At 40.2% G+C, this 21,534-nt stretch overlaps 2 protein-coding genes across 5 annotated transcripts; both read left to right on the top strand.

Annotated features, from left to right (window-relative positions):
• The first annotated feature begins 319 nt into the window (after window positions 1–319).
• Window positions 320–9,523, top strand: LOC124065044 (protein LYRIC-like). Of its 2 annotated transcripts, none has more exons than XM_046400063.1 (13): window positions 320–1,010; window positions 1,266–1,385; window positions 2,028–2,109; window positions 2,473–2,646; window positions 3,065–3,115; window positions 3,264–3,404; window positions 4,110–4,184; window positions 4,658–4,720; window positions 4,836–4,981; window positions 5,986–6,096; window positions 6,253–6,360; window positions 7,001–7,127; window positions 8,497–9,523. In XM_046400063.1, the coding sequence occupies exons 1-13, from the start codon at window positions 672–674 to the stop codon at window positions 8,559–8,561; spliced, it is 1,602 nt and encodes a 533-aa protein (XP_046256019.1). In that variant the 5' UTR covers window positions 320–671; the 3' UTR covers window positions 8,562–9,523. The 2 variants fall into 2 exon arrangements, with proteins under 2 accessions (XP_046256019.1, XP_046256020.1); XM_046400064.1 differs by having other exon boundaries at window positions 322–1,001.
• A 790-nt stretch (window positions 9,524–10,313) lies between these two features.
• On the top strand, window positions 10,314–20,733 carry LOC124065387 (lysosomal-associated transmembrane protein 4B-like). 3 transcript variants are annotated; one of them, XR_006844398.1, is made up of 8 exons: window positions 10,320–10,680; window positions 11,536–11,647; window positions 13,283–13,356; window positions 13,653–13,775; window positions 13,943–14,041; window positions 15,587–15,682; window positions 19,529–19,665; window positions 20,161–20,733. XR_006844398.1 is itself a non-coding variant. In XM_046400754.1 (7 exons), the coding sequence occupies exons 1-7, from the start codon at window positions 10,372–10,374 to the stop codon at window positions 16,838–16,840; spliced, it is 846 nt and encodes a 281-aa protein (XP_046256710.1). In that variant the 5' UTR covers window positions 10,314–10,371; the 3' UTR covers window positions 16,841–17,639. The 3 variants fall into 3 exon arrangements, 2 of the variants coding, with proteins under 2 accessions (XP_046256710.1, XP_046256709.1); XM_046400754.1 differs by lacking the exons at window positions 19,529–19,665; window positions 20,161–20,733 and adding an exon at window positions 16,808–17,639 and having other exon boundaries at window positions 10,314–10,680; XM_046400753.1 differs by having other exon boundaries at window positions 10,322–10,680; window positions 19,529–20,733.
• Window positions 20,734–21,534: the final 801 nt, after the last annotated feature.

Below are 21,534 nucleotides of genomic sequence, written 5' to 3'. Positions count from 1 at the left end.
TTTAATGTCACTGAGTGGTGTATACTTTAAGTGCGCTTATATGACACAAGAAAGATCAGAATTTGCTCTTTAAAGCGCCTTGTCAACTGAGATCAACTATGATACAAATTTTGTCAAGTAACATTGTAAAGCAATGCTATTTTATAAGAATAATCACCTTCTTCGGTTTGCCACTTAAAACACATCGGAGACATGTTGTCTTCAAGATAACAATAACTTCGAAAACAATGATTTAGTTTACATTTACTAGGGCAATATAGGCGGTTGCAATACACAAAGTGGAAACCTCGATTTACGAAGAACAGTGAAGGCAACGCTTCTCCTCCACTCAAAACGGAGCCATATGAGGTGAACCTGCTTTACTAGCGGTCACAGTGGATGCATTGTGGTAGTCAGCTAACGGTGGCATAACATCTTACGATGATATCGGCTAGCCTGGTGGCTGGTTAGTTATTTGTCACCACAGCCTTCAAAAAATTTAGGTAGCTAGCTGGCTGTCTGCCTAGGCCGATGTTACTGGCGGAAGAGAGGATACATTTATTTTCTTCCATCATGTCGAAGTCGTTCCGTTATTTTTAGCTAGCACTGCAGGCTAGGGTTAAAGTTAGCTTGCAGCTAATAGCGGCAAGTAAAGCGTGACTAATCGGTCTGTTGTTCAAAAAACAATACTAATGGAACAGTGGCAGGAAGCGGCCTCTGAGCAGTTCAAGCTGGTTACAAATCGTCTGAATGAACTGCTGTCCAAAGGCCTGGGGCTGTTGCGCTCCGAGTTCGGTTTGGATTTGGGACTGAAGCCTGAGCTTATACCGCCATGGGTGATCCTCTTAGCGGCATGCACCGGACTAGTGCTAATGTTCGCCCTGTGGGCCGCAGTCTACCGGGCTGTCTTCAAGAAACGATCCACTGTAAGCCCTGTGGACGACGGCATTGAAGTAAAGCGAGGTGTCAGTAAACCAGTCAAGTCCGAGGAACCGAAGAGAAAGAAGAAGAAGGCGGAAAAGGCACGTAATGTAAATGAAGTCAGTCTAGCTTACACCCTGTCGTAGCTTGATAGCCATACTGTTAGCAAAGCTAGCTGTCATGCTAACAGCACCGTGTCAGTTGAATCCTCTGACATGGCTAAAACCCCAAGTTAGGCTTCAGGCTAATTTTCAATCTGGCTGTGCTAACCTTGGATGTTGTTATGTATCGATTGCTTAAGAATAATGTGGATAAAATTGTCATGGCCCTTAAATTGCTTTTATTTCTTCACGTGTGCCTTCTAGAAAGCCCAGTCAAATGGGAGAGCTGTTGCTGAACCACAGGAAGAAGCCATACTTTCGGAAGAGATAGTGCCACATCACCAGCCGCCCCCATCAGAAGTCAAGGCTGAGAAGGTTGCAGAGGTAACTTGCTGTACCGTCGACTTATTACAACGCACACATGCCACAAAATTATGTCACCTGAACATCTTCAGGCACGACCAGAGTGATGGATGTGTCCGGGTTATGTTTGCAATTAACTGCCATAACTATTTTTTGGGTCCTCTTCAATGAAAGGTAGTTGGGGAAAACACCACGTTTTCTCACTGTCACTCTGCAGTGATGTAACCAGATCAGCTGGCAGCATTAGGTTACAGTTCATCACTCGCTTATGCAGCAAATTCCTGTAAGGTGGCTCCTGACATAAGACAGCACAAGGTGTAGCCTTTCATTTAATGCCATGCTCTGAATATAATAATATAACACAAATTGTATACCTAAAGGACTAAATAAGTATACACAAAGAGATGGAAATAGTGCTTACAAAAAGGACATGTAACATTTAGGGAGTCTTGAGACAGTGGATGTAGTTTCACTTATAAATAGAAGTGGCTGGAGCATGCTCATTGAGTGTCAGGGTTAGCACAGGTCTCTTGCCCAGTGGCCGTGCTTGGATGTGAAATCGTATGTACTGCATAGTATCTGCACTGTAGTCCCAGCTCTATCTTTTTGTCAGATACACTGGTATTCTTTTCTGCTCTGTGCCCACTTTTCCTCTTCTTGCAGGGAAAGAAATCTAAGAAGAAGGCCAAACAGACTGTAAAGGAGGTAAAGACGGTGACTACAGATGGAAAAGAACCAGAAGAAGGTGAAATATTATGAATCACATCATAATGAAGTTATTACTCAAAGTGATATGATCTGTTGGCTTATTTTAGTTTAATATCAACCCACAATTTTAAATAGCCAAGCCATAGCATAATTCAATTTATTTTATTAATATTTTGAAATGAATTTGAATGTAGAGTGGTTAAAGAATGACAGCTTAATTGGTAACTGGTGTGGTTAAATGGGACCTCTCTTTTTCTCAGCAATGTACATATGTCATGTATGTGAACAGTCTCTGCACCTATTCCTTTATGCTGTAATCCATATTATGTTTCCTCCTCTAATCCTTGAATGAGCCCTTGCAACATTTTGCAACTAATTCCACACTCTTGTTACTTTTCAGGCACATGGGAAACCAAGGTCAGCAACAAGGAGAAGCGTGAGCAACGCAAGAAGGATAAAAGTTCCAGTGATGGCTCAGCCAGTCCTGGAGGAGGGGCCACTCCTGTGAGCACTCCCCCAGGGCAACCCAAGGCCCCTGCAGCTTCTGGGTCTACCAACCAGAAGAAGAAAAAAGGTGGCTCTTGGTGTTACTTATTAAAACCATGTATGTTCTCATTTAGGTTATGAAGTGCTTCTTTTGAGAAGATTTAAAATTCATAAAAGGAATTTGCAACATTGTTTTTTGTTTTTTGTTTTTTTTTTAAACAAGCATACATTGACACCAAGCACAACCCCCCCCAGACCATATTTGATAAACAGCCTAATATGGCACCTAGAGAGAGATATTTATGTCTCTTCCTCTGCCAAGGCTGTTGTTGCGTTTGCTTGGTCTCTTGTTGACAGGATGGACTTTAGAGGCTTTAGGGGAATTAACATGAGTCTCTAGTGAGTTTTCCCTGAAGTGTTTGTGTGTGTTTGTGCTCCCTTCACGATGAGGCTCTCACGGTTAGTGCAGTTGGCATATATTGACCTTTGTAACTCTTTCTTTTCAGGAGAATCTACAAAAGTGAAGGCAGAGAAGGTTGAAGCTATTGTACCTCAAGGTGATTATCAGCAAGAAATACTTCACCCATTGACTGATTACCAGTTTAGAAAGACACCCAAAGCACTGATGTCTCCCGTGCCTCACTAATGACAAACTGACCCATGTTTATCCTGGCTAAATATCAAGTGTTTCTGTCTTGGTATTAGTTAACAATAATGAGGTGGCAGCAGCATCTGTTGGTGTGCCTGATGTGACTGTAAAAGTTCCCGCCCACACGGTTCCTAAGAGGACAGATCCCTGGACAACCAGCAGAGAGAAAGAGTCACTGTGGAGTGGGGATATTAATGGTAAAAACTTTTTACTTACCTCTGCTACTTAATTGCCCTGTTGTTGGACCCTGCATGTGTTGGTGTAATGCTTTAAAGTTTTATGGCATTTCATGAAGCAGTTTCAGCCTGATAACCTCTGCGTTAGCTGCAGTGTCACACATAGTGAAGCACTGTGGGCTCAATGTTCATTCGCCACTTTGAAAACCACAGTTGAGAAAACCGTCTGCCCTCTGCCTCAGTAGCTGTTCTTGAGCTTTTGATCTTATCACCTGATCATCGTATGTTCTTCCACTTTTAATTAAAATACATCTGGGTAAACCAAAAGCTATTAAATGGACCTTGTGATGGCATTTTTCAACATTTGCTTGCATTTTATAGACAGAATTGACTAATCGAAAAAAATCAACTACAGATTGAATGATAATGAAAGTAATGCATTTTTCAGTATCTTCAGGTGAGAAGGATGAGAGCGCTACAGAAACATCTATTAAAGTTTAGCTTGTAGAGGAAACATCTTTTGTTTCAATTTGTCAGAACTGAAAAACTGCATCATGCCAAAGCCAGAAAATTACCACTAAGGTTAGAGGGGAAAATATGCAGTTATCCTTTTAATATGGAACCAAAGAAATACCTCATCAGAAATTGAAAGTTATTTTAAGCAGTATAACGCTAAAGCTGTCCTCATCAACGGTGACAATGTAGCATGTGTGAATTGTGTTTCAGAGTCGTGGACGGTTATTGAAAAGGGGATTCCCACAGCTGAGCGAAATCTTGTGTCTTTAGCTGGACTCAGTGCTGGTAAGTATACAGTAAACTGATGATGTAACAAGTGCAGGTGTAGTCAGGCTGAATCTCTGTGGCTTGAAGTTTAGTTTCTCTCCTGCGTTCCTGTTTGTGCTTTCAGATAATACCGCTAGTTACTGTTTCATAATGTCTGCTCACAGCTGTAGGAGACGTGTTAAGTTACTGTGAGTCAAAGCCCAACATTTCAAAATTTGTCCTTGTTCATCATAAAAGCTTTTAAATAACAAGGTAACGGGGATTTTACTGCAAGGAATTTATAGAAAATGAAATGAGCTGAACACAGAATTAGAGGAACTTTGTTACAAGCAGAAACAGCCCCATTGACATTTTAGAAGAGGAGCCTTCGTGCAGTTAGTCCTGTGGTAAGGGGAATGTGAACCCATTTCTTGCTGGGCTGATGTGCCGAATCAAGCCAGGCCACCACATGTGTATAGACAAACCCCATTACTGTTCTGGTGTCTTTGTAGAGCCTGTGAGGGACCTGTCCTGGCTCAGTCAGCCCCGAGTGGACGACGAGTGGTCTGGACTCAGTAAGGCCACTTTATCGGTTTTATATGCTGCTCTGTTTCACTTTGATTTATCTTTATACTCATGACGCCCCTTTTCATCGCTCACTATTTTCTGACGGTCTTTGTGTTCCTCCAGATGGTGGCTCAGTCGACCCCAGCTCTGACTGGAACGCCCCCTCTGAAGTCTGGGGCAACTATGAAGAGCCGACTTCTGAGCCCCCTCCGGCTCAGGAGCAGCCCCTCCCTGAGCCCACCAAGGTTAATCTGCTGATTGGGGCCGCTGTAAGTATGCCCAGGCTTTGGACAAAACTAAGTATTCATAGAGTTGTTTGGAAGTATTGCAAAAGTATAGCAAAGCAAACAATGGCAGGTGTCCTGGTTCATAACTGTGGCCTGCTGCTTGTAGCAGTGACTCAACACAATACACTGAATACTGAGCTGTGCTTTTGTGCTTAATTTACGAATATTACAAACCCCTGCACACCCATGATACACTCGCACACGTGTATTCTGTAAACGTGACAGATCAGAGCAGACAATGTCTGTCATGGCAGACATTTTGACTTGAAACGTGAAACGTGCTGTGATTAATAGTCAGATATTACATGAATAATACTATTGAGCTGTTAATAATTAATAATAATAATTTTAGTGGCAGTAGACAAGAAAGTGTATTTGTTGTATATACACTTTTTATATTGCCTTGTATATATACTTTATATTGCCACTTTTTTTTTTATATTGCTTTTTTTAACATTTTGTATAGCTTATTGTGTGTATTGCTGCTGCCGCACTGTAATTTCCCAGCCTGGGATATATCTAGTATATTTATGTATATATCTATCTATCTAGAGTTTTGTGGCATGCATTGCTGTCTGTCAGTGCTGTTCATGGTGCTGCCACCAGATGGAGCCAGAGTAAAAGATTTTCAAATCCTGCACTTGGTTGCTTTACCAGAGTGCACTGTAATTGTATTCATACGTATCCCGATCAAATCAGCAGAACAGAAGAAATCTCTTTATATTTCGTGCATTTTTCTGTCACAGCTTGCTGCTTAACAAGGCAATTCAACGTGCTTTATGTAAGACATGAAAAGCATTTAAACAAAACATAAAAAATATAAAATATAAGAACCACAGATAATGACACCATTATTAACAGATTGCGAAACCTGAAGTGTTCAGACCGTCAGTGCCATAGGTGCAGCTTTGTTTGGCTGCTCAGTTTTTATTTTGAATCTTGTCTCGCATTGCCAAGTCACGTATTATTTGTGTGTGGTTTGTCAGGACGACGATGATGATGAGAAGGACAAAGGAGAGGCCGCTGTTGATGGGGCAGCTAAAACTAAAAAGAAGAAAAAGAAGAAGAAGAAGGCTCCTGAAGAGGCAGCTGGGCAGGTAACTGGTGACTGTATTATTATCACATTCAGGAAGCTTGTCTACCTTCTTTGCTGATGGTATTAGCTAATTTATATTTCAGTTTGTGGCATTTCTGAAATTTTCTTTTGAATTCACTGCATGGTTTGGTGTAAACTTGGCTTGCGTCCTGTGAAGGGTGAGGAGCCAGAGAAGGAGGCGGCACCTGTAGCCTCGGTGAAGAAGCAGCCACCTGTTCAGGAGAACACTGCTGCCGTCCCGCCTGTCAAGGCAGCTGCTGTGGAGGTCAGTGGTGCTAAAAACCGACACAAGAGCAAATCATCTTGGACTGTATCCCATCTGTAGCCAAACATAGCTCAAACCTGATTTTATTCATTTGGGGGGTTTTTTGCCACATATGTGAGCTCATTTGCTCAGATTCATTAAACATTTTCTTTGATCTTTTCAATTCATCTTTGGGCCACTTTCATTTTTGTTCCTAAATCAGATGCAGGTCTGATTTTTAGGCATTGTGACCAACCTCAACCAAAAGTTTATGACTCCTCGTGAAAAGGAAGTCCTCGTGATCTAGCTAGTGGCCTATTTGTGCCCTGCACATGTATGTGCACAAGAAAAAGAGAGCAGTTAAATTGAGTTGAACTGTTAAATCCATCCAACATGCTGCGTATAGATGGGCTCTGGAAATATGATATTAGCCACCTTTTAAAATAAATGTAAAAAAAAAAAGAAAAAAAAGAAATGCGAATGGCCCAAAAAACAGATCTGACTAAAGCTTGCAGTGTGTACATTGTGTGCCTGAAACATGAAACTGTTCCAGGGTGTGTGAATGTGTGTCTTTTGCACCTGCCAAAGGTTTATAGATTACAGCTGCTGCATTCAGTCTTCACTTGCTGAGGTGATCAATCAATTTCCCCTTTTCCTACAGACCAGAGTGGAGCAACAAGTGAAGGACAACATATCCCAGAAACCCCCTGTCACACAAGTGCCACAGAAGCCAAGTGATGGTGAGCCCACCGCCAAGCAGAACAACCTCTCTGCTCCAGTACAACAAAGTAAGCACCGTAGTCGTTAGCCACACTCAAGGTAATACAGATTCCTGAGTGTAGGGCACCATCGTCCAGGGGAAATACCTCATCGAGACTTTGCTGACCAATGATGCAATTTTGAGGCCCATATTGGGGTTAAACACGCCCATTAGACTATCCTAAGAAGAGTTGTACAAATCCTTGTTTCTGTAAAATAATGCAGTTACTTTTTGACTTTGTGGGTTGATATTAGCCCAATCAACGTTCTTTTCTTTATTCCTGTTAGCCAGAAAAGAGTTTACTACCTAAACTATTAACATTTTACCTCAGATTGGGTACGATATGACAGTGGTGACAGCCTCCTTGTTGGTACATATCTTGGTAACACTGGTTTGCATGGGTTTTTGATGGAGGTGCAAGAAGGTATGAGGCGGCATACCTGGGGCTCTGAGAATTATTGTGGCCAGATTTGAGATCAGCTTGTTAAATGCAGTAACATACATAAGGAAAAGCAGTGCGATCCCGATAGATCTTGCATATATTCATTGTTTTTACTTCTCCAGTTTTTAAAGACGACATATTACGCTCTTTCTCAGGTTCATACTTTTATTTGGGTGGTCTGCTAAAACATCTTTACATGCTTTAATGTTCAAAAACACATATTTCTCAATCTGTGTTGCTGCAGCACCTCTTTTCACCCTCTGTCACCCCAGACTGTGGGAGCAGCCACATCAGCTTTTTAAACACCTTGGTTACATGTATTTGGAAAAAGTGTATTTCACATTAGTTTGACCTTAAATTGAACCATAAATTCTGTAAATGCTTTTCGTTGTCAGCCATCTTTTAAAATGTCCAACCACTGCTTCTGTTTCGATGGTCCGCTTCGTATTGTGGTACTGGAACCTCTTCTTTTCCTGAGACTAATTATTTTTCTGTTTTGTTTTTTCAGTCATGTGCACCTTGCTGCGATAAACCCCCCCAAATGCCCATTGTTCAGTTTCTTGTCTGAATATTTTGCTGTGATACACAGCATCCTACCAAACTCTGTTTCTCCATTGTGTAGATTAACAGCCAGGTTGCCACCAAGAAAATACATTTTAAAATTTTTATTTGAAGAATCAGTTAATGTTGCAGACTGACTCAACTTCCCTCAAGTCAAATCCGTTCACTTCATGCACATTTTCTGGACTTGTTGTCCGTGTACTCAGTGAGCATTCATGTCAGAGTGACACTAAGAACAGAAGTCAGTGAAATCTGTTCTCAGCAGTCAACTAAATAGATGTGCGATCTTCATGACTCGAAACGGCTTGTTCCGCATTTGTTAAGAAAAGTCGTGTGAATCACATGTTTGGAGTTGTGTGACTTATCTCCCCACTATCTTTTTGCATTTCCACAGAAAAACCTGAGGAGAGCCAAGCACCCAAGCCGGCAAAGAAGAAGAAGGCGAGGAGAGAGACATGAGACCGAGTCCACTCTGCAGACCTCTGTATGCAAAAGACTTCATATCCTGTTTATGCAACACCTTTTCTGAGATGAACTTCGATCTAAGGTCTTCATGATGGACTTAAACCTTAAAACCTGTCTGGAAATTGAAACAACTTTTATACACGTTGAGTGTCAGCCGATGGATCATTGAAAACTGAAACTAGATGCAGTGCAATCTAATGTAATGCGGTGTTAATGATTTTTACGTATGCATTTGATACTCTTGATTCTGTCTTCTAATTCCACTGAATCAAATAACTGATTGAAAGAGCTGTATTGTAGTAATTAGACATGTAGAAAATACTGATCATGTTTAGAAATTCGATGTTGTGGCTAACGACTGGAGTTTACTGTGTAGAGAATGAAAACGGTCAACATACATCAGGTCACACAACTCTGGGCCACAACGATCAACTGGCCTTTGCTTTTGATGTCGTCTTTGTTTTTGCTCTTTGTGAGACATGAAGGTACAGTGAGCACCGTTGGACAAACAGTGGAGAGATTAAATGTTAATTTCGCATCAACGGTTTTGGCTCAGCGGTGTGTAAACATATGTGACTTAAATGAGAGGTCGGGTGCAGAAAAGGGAATCACGTACGCTTTGCATTCTTGTTTGGGACTGCAACATTTCAGTTGAGTCAGTCCATCTGGTTTGTCCCTTGTCTGATGTTATACCGCAGTGTTTCAAGACAACTGTTTCCTTGTCCATTTTTTTTTTTTTGTTTGTTTTGTTTTGTTTTTTTTAAATATCTGACTGCTTTTTTTTGGCCGTGTGGGAGCCTCTGATCATAGATGTGTTGTTGCAAAGTCAACATCTCCATGATTTTCCACCTGTGGTTGATTGTAAAGTCTTCAGAACCTTTTGTAAAACCTGTTTGTAATAAAAGAAAAGCTAAAGCCATATGTAAAAAGACTAAATAAAGGCCAGTTTTTCTACATTGGGGCTTCTTCATATCTTTTTTTTTTTTTATTTTTATTTTTTTAGGCCACTGTGCTGTCACTTCAAGACCCATACTTGCCAAATTACTTCCATGAACTATCCAGATGAAGCCTCAGACCTGCAGCCAATCTTTAGAAAACAAATACTCCATCTTCAACACAACAGAACTGTAACTGCCTGGTTGACATTTAGAATAACGGAAACAGAATACTGTGGAGCTGTTAAACGTTAAAAGACGCGACCTGAAATTTCTAGATTACAAGAACTTCACTGTAACCTTCTGGAAAAGACGGGTTACATCATGTGATCTGAATCCTATCTAGTCTGTCACGCTCCGGTATTTGTCATCAACAGGACTAGTTAATACGCTCTTGTCCAGCTGCGTCAAGTTGACAGAGTTGAGCAGAATAAGACCGGAAGCAGTAATATTTTGTATTGAAATAATTGAATAGTGGCAGACTTTCCAGGCAATCGGTCTGTATTTCACAACAAAACTGAGCAACTGACATAGAAACAAGTAAACGTCCCTCATGTTCATAATATTTCCTCCTTCACTGTAGAGGATAATTGATTAATCGATCATGTTTTGCAGTCAAGTGTTTACTTTGCTTGAGTTTCCCTCGGGATCAATATCTATCTATCTATCTATCTATCTAAAAAGACTGGCAGTGGTAGACTGGCAGACTATCAGTGATAATTGTAATGGTCTGCCAATCTAGAAATGACATTTAGATAATAACTGAAAAAATTGTAGGTGATTTTGCCAAAATAGTTCCTTAAAGAGTCGTAATACCCTAAACTAAAAACACGAATTGTTATCAGGATTTTGTTTCGAAACCGGAAGTTATGTGTTACTTTGACGTTAGTTTGACGCTAGCCGCTCTGTCCGTTAAGCTGCTCACGGTGATAAGTAAACGGACAAGTCCGAGGCAGTCGGATCCTGTTTGTCATTCGTCAGTGAAGACAGAAGCTGGGCGGTCGTGGGTAGGACAGCGGGGGTCTGCTTCTTTTATGAACATCATTTGTGAGTGGAAGCGCAGCTGTGATAAAGCGGACAAGATGATGATCTCCCCGTGGGACCGCTGGTACTCCACGAGCTGCTGTCTGTGCTGCCATGTCCGCACAGGAACCATCATCCTGGGGGTCTGGTACATGGTGAGCACCGCCTATCGTCTGTCACTCACTGCACCCACGCAAACATCCAGAATCTCCATCATATGGGAAAACATGAGCTCAAGCATTCATACTGCAAGCATTTATCATTATGTAGCATTTTACAGTGTACTCCATTATTATTAAAACCTTTTCTCCAGAGGAAGATTGCATTCCTTTTTAAAACATGTCAACAAAACAAAGTATATTTTTCATAACTGCTACATGAATACCGTTATTTACTACGATATACCTGAACTGTAACATAAAGGAGTGCTGTGTATATAACATGGGCATTAGTCTCTTAGTCTCTGAGTTTTATGTTGGTTTATTCTCCTCTACATCATTTATTTGTCCTATTAAACACTTAATGTGGAACATCTTCTATAGCAGCATCACTCTGTTAAGCTGAATGTGCATTAGAGGGCTAATTAAACCAAACACCACATGCGGAAAAACCTCTCAGCTTCCCATGAATAAATTAGCAGTTGGTCTCTTCAGGTAGCAGGTTTGGTGTCAGGCTGCCTATTGACTGCAGAGAATTTTCCATTACATTCACCTGATCAATGGGGATGTATGAGTCATCTGCATAATGAGCTGCGCTGGCCAGACCAAAACAAAGACTCATCTATGTGTCTACACTTAGAGCTTGTACTATAGATATGACATAAAAGGTACATTAGGATTTCATGTTGTTACTCTGCAGATCATGGAAATGTGGAAATCTTTATTTGTCAGACTGCATTCAGCATCTGTTCCTTTTCATTCTAACTGTTCCACCATGTCCTGCCCATAATGCCTACCACCTGTCTGTCCATATTGTTGCCTTTATCTACTCGTATGTCCTCTTTCCCTAAGCTCATCAATGCTGTGGTGTTACTCATCCTGCTCACAGCGCTCAGTGATCCTGAGCAGTACCACCTGACCAGCGCAGAGCTGGCTAATGACCTGGATGTCATGGATGACGCCAGTAAGTAACCCAGAAGGCCAATCCTTTACAGTTAAAAATGTCCCAGAAGTAGTCTCACAAGACCTCTATCAGCTGAATTTTTGTATTCAATAGTTTTTGTTACATGTAACTACATTTGCAAAGGTAAATCTACAGGTACAGCTTATCTGAATCCTGTAAAGCAATTGCATCACCATCTGCAGTGCTTTAGTTGTACCTGAAGTCTCCCACAACTGACTGTGACAGATGACTTAATCTCTGCTTGTGGGGGTGATAGGCTCAATATGGTTGTCAACTGACTAACAGAATGATGTATTGTGTTTTTAGAACGAACTCATACATTTGTCTAGACAACGGTCTGCACTTAAACACCTAAAGCCACAGACATGCAAGCCTAATGTGCGTCTGGGCAAAGCATATGAAAAGCTTTCTTAAAAGACCAGGTGCACATAGGAGCAGTGTGACTGAAGCCTGCTGGTAGCCTCTGATTGGGAATGACTGTTTTGTCCCAGTTCCAAAGGATTAGGGCGTCCCATGATCTATTACTGCAGGTTGTGCCAGCTGGTGCCACCCCTGAATTAGGAGCACACACAGCCTGAAAAATGACTTCCAGGAAGAAGAACACTGTAAAGTTGCTCAGTCACTTTATCATTGAAGAATGCTTAGATGTAACAAAAAACAAGCTGGAGTGACAGTTTGGATTCGAATTTCTTCTTCTGTAACTCCACATTGGTTGGAAATATACCTCTGCTGAGTAATAAAGTGATTATAAGTGATAATCAACTGAAAGTGATTCTGCATTCAGTTCTTTTTTCAGACAAATTAAATTATTGTTTTTACAAGACAGCTGTTTACTCCTACTTCCAGTCTTTGTACTGTGACTGTTCTATAAGAAGTTGGTGGAACCCAAAAACAGAGCTAAAAGGAGAGTGCTTATTGTCCAGACACATAACTCTTGCCATAACTTAAAAGACGATGATAATGTATATCAGAGTTGTGATCTCAGCTTGTTTCCAGTTGCCCCAAAACTCAGTTATTGCAGGTTTAAAACTATATCATCTTTTTAATTGACTTTTGAGGCTTGGTGCTGTTTTCTTTGTTGATGACAGTTTTATTTGTTTGACTAATTGGTGTTTGATTTTGCAAAGTTCAGATTCTGCCTGCCCTTTTGATATTTAGCTAAATTAGACTTTGAGAAGAAGTAGCATATTGCCTCTCTGCACACTTTAAGGAAAACATATGAGAAAATGTAATGCAGCCTGTAACTCAGAGCTACAAAATATTCATTATCATTTTAGAATAGATGTACATGGTTTTTTAGTGGGATTCAGGACAGAGAAATGTTGAGTTGAACTCACTGTCACCCAGTAGTGCCACATGTACTGTATTTAGGTTTTGCCTGGCACTATCCTTATGTAACAGAATGTTTTGTTATGTTGTGATGAGTTGATATGAGGTCGGGCTAAGGTTAATTCCTCGTCTGGTTGACAGATGCAGCTTGTCATTTATCTTCTGTACAAAATCTGTTTTCCCCAGATCAGCTGAACATGATGTTGTAAACATTTCCAGAAATTTGATTTGCTATTGAATGTGCTTCTACCAAAGTGACCTTATACTGAGTGTAACTGACTTTTGAATCCCCTCTCTCTGCTTCAGACATGTGCATTGCCTCAGCGATCTCTCTGCTGATGATACTTATATGTGGGATGGCAACATATGGTGCATACAAGGTAAACTAACGACTGATTAGAGTCTTCCTTTTGTTGCTATACTCACTAAGTCTGTTGTGCTCTTATATAGTTCTTATACAGTTTAAAAATTATGTTGCAGGTCTGCTGTGCACACTTACACTGCATCTATGAAAACATAACAAATCCAAATGCCATCCCTCCTGTTAGATTACCTTAAACACACATAATCTCCCTGTGGCCCAGTTTCCTTTGATTTGTGTCCACAGCTCATCTTGACTCTCTGCTAAAATACACCAGCCTATCCTTAATACCTAAAATAAATACCTCTGTTATAGCTGCGTCCTGCCTGGATCATCCCATTTTTCTGCTATCAAATATTTGACTTTGCTCTCAACACCCTGGTTGCTGTCAGCATTGTGGTTTACCCAAACACAATACAGGATTACCTGCAGCAACTGGTAAGAAGCCTTGAGTGTTTTTCTCTTGTGAGTGAGGGAAATTGTTGTCACCATGGTTTTTGCAAGCATTTTACTTGTCATGTATCATTTTGCACGATAAACAGCCACAGCTGCCTTTTACCTCAAATGAACCCTCTGCTGCTTGTGTTTTTGTGACTCCTGTGCAGCCGGATAACTTCCCCTACAAAGAGGAGATTGCTGCTCTCAGTAATGTGTGCTTGGTTCTCATTGTGCTGCTCTTCATTGGCTGCATTCTTGGATTCAAGGTAATGTTTTGGTTTTTTTTTTTTTAATTTAAAATAAATGGAATTCAGACATCATTACTTATTATTATTAGATTATCATTTATTATATGTCATTATTTAGCTTTTCTTACTGTGACATGTCAACATATCTGCTGTGAAATAGACTGATAAAATCAATTCTGATAGCTGACAGCAGAATGGAATCTATGAACTTTTTGGTTTATTGCTATTGGTTGTCCCACATTACTGGAAAGATAGACAGTCATAAATTCCTTGTGAATCACTTGTATATTGTTTGCCATGCGGTGACAACTTGGGCCTGACTGAAATATCTCAAAAACTATGGCAAGCTGTGACATTTCATACAGACATTCATGGTACTCAGTTTTCATTTATCTGGTATCTAAATCTCTACTACTTTGGTTTCCTTAGTTTTAAGAGCTGTGCAGCCCCCCCTTGGATGTGTGCATAGGGAGGTGTGTGTTGGAGTGAGCAGCAGAGAGTGATGTGAATGTGAGCTGAACAGAGGAAAAGGATAGCTATGAAGTTACTATAAGAAACTGCTACTTTTGCTAGCAGCAGTCAGTTGATCACATGGTTTGGATTGCCATATATAAACAGATTTGTACATTAGAAACCCCATACAGTACGCTCAGAATCTGTTTCTCGGTGTGACTGATAGGATAATTCGCTCTGCACAATCAGCGTCATGATCACTCTGTCAGGATCATTTGCAGAGGACTGGGAGCTAAATTGAGTGCTGCAAATGTATCCCTGCATACTCCTGCGGGGGCTGTTAAAATAACCTTGCTGTCAGAGCATTAAAGTGACTTCTTAATTGGGTTGTTACAGAAGTTAGAGAACTCAGTCTGGCTTTGGTTTGATGGCTGTAGCAGATGGTGTGCTGTTTGGCTGGGGAGTTCCAGTAGCGAGCTGGAACTTGTTTTTGCTACTGTAAAGTGATGTTTATGAAAACAGAGAGTGAATGTAAATGAATGGATTATTATTTGTATTTTATACGACCTTTCACTGTTAGAGAGAGTGTATTTGGATAACAGCAGTCTCTGCTCGTCATGTCTCATGGTGCCTTCTGTGTCTGTGTGCAGAAAATACATGACAGAAATGTTACACCATAGCATCTCAGGGGATGATACAACTTCTCTGTCATTTACAGTAGCATAACAATGAAGAACTTTTTCTTGAATTACAACATTGTTTAAAATTTGGAGGGTTTCATATAGAAATAGCCCTGCTTTTCTACAGTGATTCAGTGCTAGCATTAGCACACTCACAGTGACAATGCTGATATGTTGATGTTTAACTGTTACAATGTTAATTATGTTCTCCATGTTAGTTACTTGGCCAAAGTGGTGGACCCACTGTGTGTGACAGCCACAGGCACCTTTTTTATTCATTTATTTGTCAGAGCATTTGATTGATTCATTGGGCTCTAACAAGAAAAATGCCTTTATAATACATTTACAGCCCTAGATTTAAATAATAGCTGATACTGACATGAGGCAGTTGAACCTCCTAACCTGTTTGTTCTCTTTCTTTGTGTGTCAGGCCTATCTGATAGCATGTGTGTGGAACTGCTACAGATATGTGAATGGCCGGGGTACCTCTGAAATCCTGCTCTATGTCACGACCAATGACACCACGGTAAGTTACGTCTGATGATCCTCCATTATGACTTGAGTGTAAGTCTGCCTCTGAATACTTAGTTAGTCACTCTGCCTGTGTGTGGGGCTGCATGGCCCCCAGTCCACCGGTTCTTAGCAAAAATGTATATTGGGTTTTTAAGAACGTGTACCAGATAGATTTGTTTTTCAAAAAGGTTCACTTAGTTTATTTACTTTATTCAAATTGGATTGAATTGTACGTTAATCTGAGACTATTTTTAGCAGTGGATTAATATATATTTAGTGCACTACTGAGGAGGAATAATGAAGGACGATATTAATATTCTTGAATTTCCCTCTGGATCAATAAAGTATCTATCTATCTGTCTATCTATCTATCTGTCTATCTATCTATCTATCTATCTATCTAGACTTTGAACAGCAATTGAGTTCTATGGCACAGGGTGATAACTATTATCAAGCTTCAGTGACACAGGAAACAGTTGCTAGTGGGATCTAATGTTGGTTTTGATCTTGGTATTTGTTGATGATAAGACTGACTTACCTGCAAAACAGAAGATGGAAGAAGGTTGATTCCGCGCTGCATCTATCCTTCATTTAGCTATTCAGTTTTTTGGGAAGTCGAATCTCACTTTAAAAAAAACAGTAGACAAAACATTATGTCGACCAGCCTTTTTTTCCTCTGTCAGACCTCCTGTATGAATGTTAGCCACATTTTCCAATGAGCTGTTGCAGACATCTTTGTGGAAACTCCACAGTTGTCTGAGCACTCTCACTTCAACACCAATACTACAGACACTCCTCGTGCAGTGTGCAGCTGAACAAATACTTCTGCGGCGTTAACTAAAGGAGAAATATTTCCACAACAGATTAAAATTAGCAAACCAAATAATGTATAAGTAAATATATTAATACTATGTAAATAGGAGAATAAGAATGATCACCGTGCATGTATGTTACCATGTTCAGAGTCCATTAAACTATTTTTTACGTCTGTATTATCAGCTAGACATCAAACACAAAACAATATCAGAGCTTGATTGGCTTCTTTCTTCTTTTTCCAAAGACAATAAAATAGCTCCTGTGGAAAAATGATTTCCTTATTCAATCCAGGCCACAATTCACATTTCAATCGTCTGCGTAGGTTTCCTCTGGTCAGTCCAGATGGCATCTATAAAGTCGTGATGCTGGGGGAAGAAGGAAGTATAACGCTGGCCTGTTGTAGCAGGTACTTTTACACTGCAGGCAAGCATGAATGAACAGAGAGAGATGAGGCTCCATGCTGGCAAAGTCATTATGATGGCTGAGGCACAGCAGCAGGACAGTAAGTGAGCTCCGTCTGGGTGTTTCTGGGTCTCCTGTTGGTGTCCTGTTGCCTTTGTCTGGCCCTCTGACCACTGAAACCATGCTGCCCACACACTTTTTTTATGTTCTTAAACTTTGACAGGAAGGAGAAGAAAAATGAGGCTGTAGAAATGCTAATGACTTGTTTTGACTGTGACAAAATGCAGAGCTGTTAAGCTGTGAGAAATGCATGTTTCAGCATGAGCACATAAGGAGAGCTGTCGATAGCTGGCTCCATTACTGACCTTGCAGCATGTTGGCTTTCACAGCTATACTGAGAAAGCTGTGCTCCTCAGCGTGAAGCTTAAGACTCCTCCGAGTGTAACATTCCACACAATTTGAAACAATCCACTACACTCAACAGCTTTATACGCTGTGTGTGTCTTTATGTGATGCTTTGGGGTTTTTAAGAAACAGAAATGTCCACAGGCTCCTGATGGATAAAACACCTGAGTCGTATTTCAGCTCTCTGACATCATTAGCGAAACGCGCCAGAGAAACAGCAGCGTGTTCCTTTATTTCCCAACTTTACCTTCACTTCTGCGGATATGCTTTTTCAATTAGAGCCAGGCATATTAAAGCAGAGCTCCTCACAGACCACAGGCAGGTCTGTGGCTTATGGTTAGCTGCTTGCAGGGCTGCACAGCAGTTATACAGTGTTTGGGTCAAAAGTGCAGTAATGTGTTCCATATGAGCTGAATTCCTGGACATACAGAAAAGTCATTCACACCCACACAGTCAGGTATAAAGGAGCAACAATAAGTAACCCCTGAGTAGCTGTATAGAGCAAAATTAGTATAATTTCTCTTTACGAGTTTGACGGTTGGTGCCATATGCTCCCTTTAGATGCTGTTGCTCCACCTGTCAGTATTTCTTTTCTGCACTGGCACATACGCAGTTTACAGTGATAAAGGTGGCACATCTACCAGTCAAACGTTTTTGTAATTTTTTTTCGACACTGGACCTTCAATTTCACACAAACAGATTCTCAATGTTTCCACCTTATTCCTTTGTGACGTTTCCACTAAGAATTTAAAAGGGTTACGTGATCAGTTCTGCTCTGATATTTCTGGCTTTCAAAAGTCAATATGTAGACAGCACTGGAGCAAAAAAATCTTTGTGAGTCCACTCCAGGTTTTCAAACTATTAGTACTGGAAGTGAAGGACAAAAAATGAAAGACTACGCTCTGAGGCCAACAAAAGCATGGGATGAAGAGATGTAGTAATTACAGTATTTTTAATGGCTGCTTGCCCACTGCACGAGACATTTCTGTTGGATCTTTGCCCTCAAAAGCCCCACTGTTTTCAGAACGTGTTTTTGTTGTTTCTGTCAGTTACAGGCCGCTAAGGGTCCGTGATCTGGTCAAAAATAATATCACAATCCATTTAATCATGATCGGGCTATGATCTAGCTTTTAAATATTTATTACATATACTGTGGGATAGTTTGTGAATTGCCTCCAGGGGATCCATAATATCTTATTGATAGATAAATTAGCAAATGCATGTAGTGGATTTAAAAGTACAATACTGACTAATGAATTGCAGTAGTATACAAGTACTGCAAGTGGAAATACTAAATCCTCTACAGTTTAAGTGATATTGATCCATGTAAGAGGATCCATGCACTAAAACAGGCTGTTAAATATTATTGATTACTGATAATGTTCATGACATCCTTTAATAATCAGAATGATGAAAAACTGTCTGTGTTGACTGAAACCCTGAGTAGCTTTTGTTTAAAACATGGGAGCCACAGGTCGGACACAGGTTGACAGCAAAACCACAATGTTGAGTCACACTTAATATGTTCTCACCCCGCACAGTTTAAGCTTTGCATCAAGCAGAGAGGAAGGTTAGAAATTCTGCCTTTGAGCGTGTGAACCTTCAGAGAAACATCAGCCATCTTTCAAAAATTTATGCTGTGCGTTCATCATTTTCTTTCTTTACGGTAGGATTTCAGTTCTATGTCAGTCATCCATGAAGTAACAGGACACGCAGCACTGAGCGTTGACATTTGTCCAGAGGAAACTGTGGCTTGTCTGTGAGGCAGATGGAAAATCTGTGTACAGCTTTTAAACTAAATCTGAATGCCAACACCTGCTTTGTTTTTGTCACATGGCGCAGCATCCTGTATCTTATCCATTAGTCACACTAGTCTCCATACGACTTCATACAACCGCAACCAGCAGTTACTGTCATTATTTAGTAATCTGTTGATTTTTTTTTTCTCATTTAATCAAAATGTCTGAAAAATTCCAATCACAATCATATTTAAATCTCTTTTTGTCTGATGTTCAGTTTACTATCATAACCAGCAAGTACTCACATTCACACCAGTACATTTTTTTAATATACATTTTACATATTTTCTTTTAAAACATGACTTAAGTGATCAATCCATCATCAAAATTGATGAAGATTAGTTTTCTTTAATTTAATTACTGAATTAAACTAAGGACTGTTTTAAGATCAATACTTATTTTACATATTTGTTATTTTTTCCCCTCTTCGTCTCCAGGTCCTGCTACCTCCGTATGATGACAGTGTCAGCGTCCCTCCCAAGCAGGCTCCTCCACCTTACACCACCGCTACAGCATGAAAACATTCCTAGCATCCTGCTGACTGGACCCTGCTGTTAATAAGACCCCAGCAAAAGTTATGCACCACACTGCCTCTCCAGTGTACAGTTTATTCATGGATATATTGTTGCTGCACACACACATCACAGTACAACCATGCATGCACTGACACGGCGCACACACAAACCTCTACCACCATCGTGACCTCTCATCCCTCCCTCTTATTTATTTACATTGTTGATACTGTTACTCCACCATGTATCGCATTTTCTGTAATTCCAGAAATGATGTGCATATTATGCATTTGAACCTGGATGTAATAAGGCACTAGAACGTTTGGATGACAATTCTATATTTTTATTATTTATTATTCTGCTTATGCTATGTATGTACCTTTAATAGTATTTTATGTGTCCTACCTTTGACATATTTAACTTATGCACAAATGCAAAAACCTTACCCCCCACAGTAACAAGCGAAGAGTCGACATGTTTTTGTCTTGTCTCTGCTCATGATCAGGGTTGGATTGCCTTTATTCATAACTTTCTCTCTGATGGGATGCCCTTTACAGATCCATGCATGAAGTGGCACCTTGAATGGAAGTTTCCCCAAAGAAATGCATCTGCCTGTATTCTGACATGATCAAAGAGCAACCTAGTGTATATCGAACATATCATCCTCTTTTGCTGTTTTATTCACCTGCAGACAGAATTGTTTTGTGTTGTCGGGGGTGTTGAGTTGTGCTCATTCAAAAACTTGTAAATGTGGTATTGTGTTTCTACTGATTGATGAGAAATGTATTGGGCTGCTATTTGTATATTTTGACAGCACAGAAGTAGCACTGATCTGGAATCAGTTTGCTCTGAATGAGTTGCTTGAGAGAACCTGGTGCAATGACTTGGGGCTCTCTACGTTCGGGATTCAATAAATACGGACCCTGGTTGTGTTTTTTCAATTAAGCAAGTGGGAGCTTGTGGTCTGTGTAAACACACAAGTCTGTTTCACCAGATGCAGTTATTGGCAAGCTGCTCCCTGGACACAAAATGTCCTGTAAGGACACAAATGTTAAACCAGAAGCCTGCCACTGTATGAAAAATAAAGATGTGACATTTATTTGTTTATTAAAATCTTAACTTCACTGACAGATGTTTGTGTTTTATTTTGAATGTCAAGTACAAGTTGGTGAATTCAAATGTCAGTTTAAGTTTTCATCAAATCATGTAAAAGGAAAATGTTTGCAATTGTTTCGGTTGTTGACACTGATGCTATTCTCAGCCTAAAGGGCAGATGTGCTAGTGGGAACTATTAGTAAGAGATGACTGTGTATAAACGTGCTCATTGTGTGGTAGGCAGGTATCTCCAGACTGGTTGGAATTATGACTTTACTTACCAGGTCTTTCCATAAACTGCTGCTCAAATGAGAACGTGGAGAGTTCATCCCAGCATCACCTGTAAAATTCCATTAAACCGCTTTCACAGTGGCTTTGACCCAGTATACTGCAGAATAGTTTTTTAAAAAATATTTTCATTTCAAATTTCCAAAATGTACAGGATCAAACAAACAAATACAATAAAGACACTTCATCAAAATATTGCTAGCATCTTTACAGTGTTCCTCTTGAAGAAGGGGCTGCACCCCTAAGTTATGGAGCACTTATGTAGTCTAGACAAGGCTGTCAAATTTTCAGCAAGGTGTTATGTGTTATATCCTTTCCTCAGGTTATATGTTATCTTTCCAAGAGGAACACAACTGTTTACTTCCAAAGACCATTTAGTAATGAGGTGAGGGGAATCAGACTTCCACGTCACAGCAGGCCTCCTGCAGGACAACATTAATGAACTGTAGTTTCTCTTGGAGCAAATACTTCCAAACATGTTAAACCTCAGACACCTCAGCTTCATCACCGCTTATGACACAAAAATAAGTGGATAAAAAAAAACAGAA

This window comes from Scatophagus argus, chromosome 9, assembly GCF_020382885.2.
Source record: "Scatophagus argus isolate fScaArg1 chromosome 9, fScaArg1.pri, whole genome shotgun sequence".
NCBI classification, from domain to species: domain Eukaryota; kingdom Metazoa; phylum Chordata; class Actinopteri; family Scatophagidae; genus Scatophagus; species Scatophagus argus.
The sequence above is the reverse complement of the archived record's forward strand: the minus strand, read 5'-3'. Positions and strand labels throughout refer to the sequence as shown.

What these genes read in the sequence shown, in the direction of transcription:
- LOC124065044 (XM_046400063.1), top strand. Translation starts at nt 672, where the DNA reads ATGGAACAGTGGCAGGAAGCGGCCTCTGAGCAGTTCAAGCTGGTTACA. An exon ending in CGACGAGTGGTCTGGACTCA is followed by an intron (nt 4,721 to 4,835) that starts GTAAGGCCACTT and finishes GTGTTCCTCCAG; the next exon opens with ATGGTGGCTCAGTCGACCCC. An exon ending in ATCTGCTGATTGGGGCCGCT is followed by an intron (nt 4,982 to 5,985) that starts GTAAGTATGCCC and finishes GTGGTTTGTCAG; the next exon opens with GACGACGATGATGATGAGAA.
- LOC124065387 (XM_046400753.1), top strand. Translation starts at nt 10,372, where the DNA reads ATGTGTTACTTTGACGTTAGTTTGACGCTAGCCGCTCTGTCCGTTAAG. An exon ending in TCCTGGGGGTCTGGTACATG is followed by an intron (nt 10,681 to 11,535) that starts GTGAGCACCGCC and finishes TCTTTCCCTAAG; the next exon opens with CTCATCAATGCTGTGGTGTT. An exon ending in GGATGTCATGGATGACGCCA is followed by an intron (nt 11,648 to 13,282) that starts GTAAGTAACCCA and finishes TCTCTGCTTCAG; the next exon opens with ACATGTGCATTGCCTCAGCG.